The sequence below is a fragment of the Coregonus clupeaformis genome, unplaced genomic scaffold (assembly GCF_020615455.1).
Source record: "Coregonus clupeaformis isolate EN_2021a unplaced genomic scaffold, ASM2061545v1 scaf6776, whole genome shotgun sequence".
Classification (NCBI taxonomy): Eukaryota; Metazoa; Chordata; class Actinopteri; order Salmoniformes; family Salmonidae; genus Coregonus; species Coregonus clupeaformis.
This window is the reverse complement of record NW_025540230.1, coordinates 1-5,788: the sequence shown is the minus strand read 5'-3', so window position 1 is coordinate 5,788 and position 5,788 is coordinate 1. Positions and strand designations below refer to the sequence as shown.

At 43.8% G+C, this 5,788-nt stretch overlaps 1 protein-coding gene across 1 annotated transcript; it reads right to left on the bottom strand.

Moving 5' to 3' along the window:
* Positions 1-298: 298 nt before the first annotated feature.
* LOC123481348 lies at positions 299-2,883 on the bottom strand. The gene is made up of 2 exons (XM_045220818.1): positions 2,757-2,883; positions 299-974 (listed from the first exon to the last, which is right to left on the bottom strand). The coding sequence occupies exon 2, from the start codon at positions 965-967 to the stop codon at positions 299-301; it is 669 nt and encodes a 222-aa protein (XP_045076753.1). The 5' UTR covers positions 968-974; positions 2,757-2,883.
* Positions 2,884-5,788: the final 2,905 nt, after the last annotated feature.

The window sequence follows — 5,788 nt, the reverse complement described above, 5'->3', positions numbered from 1 at the left end:
TCCCCCTGTGTGGACCCTCTGATGGATCTCCACCTTCTGAGGCAGCTGAAGCCTTTGTTACAGAACATGCAGAGGAACCGCTTCTCTTTACTATTGCCTGATGTTTCTCCCCCCTCCCCGAGCCTTGTCTCTCTAGCCCTGTCGTTGAGTTAAATACCTGATCGAAAAAGACACGGCCATGTGAATCAGAAGGTGCCATCGACGTTGGACACTGGGTCGCGATCCCCTGAATACGTGTAAAGGGGAGTGGGTCGCGACATTTAGATTTGTCTCTAACCTATCCCTACAGTCTAAGAAGTCACTGGTGTTGCCCTACGAGTGTCCTTCCCATAAATGGAGTCTCGTCTGCATTCCATGTCAGAGGAGCGTCGCCCTCCACTTTCACAGTCACCTCATCTATCACTATAACCTCCCCTTTCTTATCTAGGCACCCTTCAGAGTATACACTACTACTGTACTGGTTCCAGTCCCCTCTAGACAGATCAGTCTGTGTCTCTAAACCCAAGGGCATGTTGCCAGAGTTCATCTCTGTATTGTAAGAACAAGACAGATCATTGCCAGTCTCTAACGTGTCCCTTGAGTCCTGATGGGAATGAACCATCCTCGGGCTCGGGTTACCGTAAAGTAAATACTTTGAGCCGGGTGCAGGAGGAGAGCCCAGTCGCCCCAGCACCAGTCTCTCTTGGTCTGATCCGTGGTCAGATCCTGTGTGTAAGAGCCTGTGTGTTACAGTTAAATTCTCGGTGTCGGTCTCTGACGTGAGGACGGCGTTCAGCGTTCCACTGACCTCCGGGATGCTGGGTCGGGTCCTGGGCTGGGTCGTGGTGGCGAGGTCCTCCGTGGCTACAGGGGGCGCCACTCCAGCCACTGCTCCAGTCTGGATGTCTCTGGTGTGTCGTGGGTCCTCTCCCTTCAGTCCTCTCCTGCTTGACCAGAGACGATCCTCCAGGACCTGCAGCCTCTGCATCTGCAGGCTGACACAAGAAGAGAGGAGGTTATTGTTGGTAAATGAGGTTGAATTGGATAACAATGTCATGGGAAGTCTCACAAGCTCCCCTACGGCAGATAACTTAAGATGTACATGAAGCAAATTGGGATACGGGATATGTATATGTGGGATATGTTTCAGGATTCATCCGATAGCATTGAGCAGCGAGGTGTGGCCCGGGGGGGGTCTCCTATGCACAGACACAGAGAAAGCGCTTGCTTTATGCAGGATTGCATCTTGTAGTCCTGCTCTGTGCAACTGTCAGCTATTGTGTTTATTAATGAATTCCAGTTAATAATTTGATTGAAAAAGTCTAAGTAGCCTAGTCAGCCCAAGTTTGAATATAAACCAAATCTGATCCCATTCACATTTTCTCACTAACAAATGGGCTATAAATACACAACGTTACCGCTTCGTTTACCCTGGCCAGAGCGACGCAACCCCCCCCCCCCCCACCCCCACCCCCACCCCTTTTGACCTCAGAACAGCCGCAATTCGTCGGGGCATGGACTCTACAAAGTGTCGAAAGCTTTCCACAAGGATGCTGGCCCATGTTGACTCCAATGCTTCTCACAGTTGTGTCAAGTTGGTTGGATGTCCTTTGCGTGGTGGACCATTCTTGAGACACATGAGAAACTGTTGAGCGTGAAAAACCCAGCAGCGTTGCAGTTCTTGACACAAACCAGTGCTCCTGGCACCTACTATCATACCCCGTTCAAAGGCACTAACATTTTTTATCTTGCCCATTCACCCTCTGAATGGGACACATACACAATCCATGTCTCAATTGTCTCAAGGCTTAAAAATCCTTCTTTAACCTGTGTCCTCCCCTACATCTACACTGACTGAAGTGGATTTAACAAGTGACATCAATAAGTGATCATGGCTTTCACCTGGTCAGTCTATGCAATGGAAAGAGCAGGTGTTCTTAATGTTTTGTACACTCAATGTATATACACACACACACAAAGCCTACATACGGACGCACACACATCATTTTACCATTTTAGAAAATGGTAAAATTGCGTGATATGATTGCATTTTAGAACCCCGCTACCCCCCCCCCCCCTTTTGACCACTGAAGTTTTAGGCAAATTCGTTTTGCATGGCCCGGTGCCGCGGGTGTGCAGGTTTGCTCATTTTCGACCATTCCATTGATCCTAAATCAAATCTCTACCACCCGGGTGCACGAGCCATAGAAAAACAAATACACACTCCAAACCGTTCAATAGGCTATCCATATTACCAGATCTTAGATTCTTTCTATTTCTATGGCGGATTCACAGCTGCAATTTAGATACTGCATTGATATATAGCTAGCTAGCTTGCTGAACTGATAAGAGAACAAATAATATAGCTATCTGATCATGTCTGTGGCATGTCCAAATATTAATGATGTCCGGATTCCGATTATGGTATCACTGGAATTATCAACAGGCAAGAGTCAGACAAACGTCAACCCTCAACATGTCAACAGCTCGTATAGGCCACGGTTTAGCTGAGACTCATCTGTTGACAGGTATTTCTGAAAAATAATTTTCACCTAATAGTATGCCTGTCTTAACTGAAATGGTGCTCACATAACCTTCCCTGCGTCAGTCTTCGAGGTAGAACCTAAACGACAATTTCCACTCTAGGACAGGAATTACTCTAAATAGTTGCGACAACTTCCTCTGAGGTGGGCCTTAATAGCTGAGTGAAGCCTTTCTGAAATAAACGGGCCACATTTGATAAAGTGTAACATAAAAAATTACAGTACGACACTAACCTCTATCACAATAACATGCTGGGTTGAGGTTCCACTCCCCTCATCTATAGCTATGGGTTGGTCATCTCTCCACACGTTGTGTCCTGCTGGCTTCACAAAGCTCCTGTGGCCTCCAGCGAGATGTCCTCCACCTAAGAGAGTGATTGGGGGAAAGGGGTGGTTAAGTTAGTTACTGTCAATGCTACTATTGTACCACGATTGACACTTTCTACAATTAGCAAGGATGCAAGGTAACACTTCCTCATAATTTCTTGATATACTCATTTATTTCTAGATTATGTTCCATGCATCACATTCTTTTAATTGAGTATGAAAATAGGAAATTAAGTAAATCAAGAATCTGGTTAGAATATGATACTGGTCGTGTCCGAAATCTGGCTTGTCTACCTACTACTTACTTAAACTGCATACTGTGTACTAATCATATGACATACTGTGGTCCTCTGTAGCTCAGCTCGGTAGAGCACGGCGCTTGTAACGCCAAGGTAGTGGGTTCGATCCCCGGGACCACCCGTACACAAAAAAATAATGTATGCACGCATGACTGTAAGTCGCTTTGGATAAAAGCGTCTGCTAAATGGCATATTATTATTATACTATTTAGAACTTACTGCTTAGTAAAAAAGAATACAGTAAGCAACAAATACCAACATACTAGGCTAATCCATTGTCTTACATTAGATAGTGTGTCCCGATTCTGCCTGGTCTTGGTTGAGGGAGGGGCATCGCAGAGGAGTGATGCCATCTGGGAAGTGAGACAGTGAGGCTCATTGTGCTTTCGTCAACTCGGGAACTCGGAAATAACCAGTCAAATAATCTCTTCAGGTCAGAGCTCTAGAAAGATGCCGAATTTCCGACTTGTAATTTCCAGTCAGAGTTTTCTTTCCCTAGTTCCCAGTTGTCTTGAATGCAGAAAAGTCGGAAGTCGGAGATGTACTTGTTCGGAGTTGTTTTGAACGCGGAATAATACAGAGAACGCATCATCTAATTGCGATGTTTCCCGCCATTCGTTCATTTGGTAAACTCATCCCTATCAGCTGTTGTCAAACACGTGAGTCTTACTCGAAAGTGACATTGACTTCTACTCGATGAAAAGCCGAAATTAGTATAACATACTGGCATTTAAAGCACTCAATTTAGAAAAATGCACACTATAGAACGTTATATTTTCACATACCTAAAATGCCTCTCTTTAGGACGCAAATGTAGGGTATTCGGACAAGGCAATTCTGTCTTTGTGCAATAATACTTTTTCTTTATTGACTTGCCTGTTAAAATAAATAAAAATTACCAAGATTGCTATCAAGGAAGTATTGCATACTATCCAAAAAATGACCAAGTCCCAATTCTGGTTAACACATCTGGAACACCAGCAGAGGGGAACCAGGCGCGCCCTCCCTTCAGCAAAATGTACCTCTTCTTTCTCTGTATCGTCGAGGATCTTGACTTTGCTCGCGACCGCTCCCGTGCCCACTTTATTCCTTACTGTAATTTCCTCCGCACTGCTCTGTTTTCTTTCTGGCTTTGGTTATTTCCCGACCTGCTAGTCGTCTCTTTTACGATCTTCCTGCTGCATTCGCTAGCACCTCCATAATGATTTTGTGTATTCCTCAACTTACCATTGTTCTAACAATTAAACACACCTGTTAAATATGTCGATAGCTGTGCATTAAATTAACAATGTTCCAGTGTGTTAATAAACGTCTAAATAACAAAACTTAATTAAATTGTTCTTGATCACAGTTCACTTCGTTTGGTCATACTCAAAGGTTGTTCATTAAAAAGGAATACCTGTTCTATAATTCCTACTCTTATTACATTACACTCAAATATCCATATGATAAGTATCTTTCAACCGGCAAATTATAATGAATACATTTCTTCCATCTCATTACCTCAAGTAAGTTAAATATATAATTGTCCTTGTTCTAGTCTAAGACTTCACACCCTGTGTCAGAAAGGTTAATGAGGGGTATTGGTTCATTACCCTCTTCGCTTCCAAACACTTCCTACTCAGTGTAATATTCAACCCTTATTTTCATTTTGTTATTTATCTTATTATGGAAATGGATTAAATCCCCCATCCAATCATCTATCTAACACAATATCCCATATAAAGCAAAAACGTTTAAAATCTTATTTATAAAAAAATTAGCAAATATCACTTTACATAAAGTTTCAAGCTTTCTGTCTTTGTTGGCAGTGATTACCCTCCTCTATTTTTATTACAACTACACCTGAGTTCCCCCACATTATTTCTTTCTGCAAACTCTTAAGCTCTGTCAGGTTGATAGGGTGCGTCGCTGCACAGCTATTTTCAGGTCTCTCCCTCAGAGTTCAAGTCCGGGCTTCCAAAGCCACTCTGGCTTGTCTTGGCTGTGTGCTTAGGAGTTGTTATCCTGTTTAGGAGGAGTAACCTTCTCAAATCCAAAGTCTCATCCTTACACTCTGATTTCTCAAGGATCCTCTGTACGTTTTCTACCCTTCATCTTTCTTTTTCATCCTTTAATCTCCCATCCCTGCTGCTGAAAAACATCCGACCCAGCATGGGACACTTCCACCACCATGCTTCACCATAGGGGGATGGTGCCAGGTTTCCTCCAGGCGTGCCTTGACGCATTCTGCCCAATGATTCCAATCTATGGTTTCGCCAGACCAAGAATCTTGTTTCTCTGTGGTCTGATCTAGGTCCTTCTGGTGGCTTCCTCAGCCCTCTTAAACCTGATTGTGAGTGCTGCAGAGATGTTGTCACATTCTGAAGGTTTCTCCCATCTCCACAGGCAGACTCTCTCTTCAATACCATGTTCTTGGTCTGTTCCTCCCTACACCCTTCTCCCGTACTCAGTTTGGCCAAGGCAGCCAATTCTATAGAAAGAGTCTTGGTGGTTCCAAATTCTCCAGTTAAGAATGATGGAGGCCACTGTGTTCTTAGGGGACTTCATGCTCTTTACTTCCCTGCTCCACAATCTGTCCTGTGCACTAACCTCATTCTTGGTTTTTAATCTACATGCACTGTCAACTTGTATATATAT

Excerpts from the sequence above, each read along its gene's own strand:
- LOC123481348 (XM_045220818.1), bottom strand. The coding sequence starts at position 967 with ATGCAGAGGCTGCAGGTCCTGGAGGATCGTCTCTGGTCAAGCAGGAGA.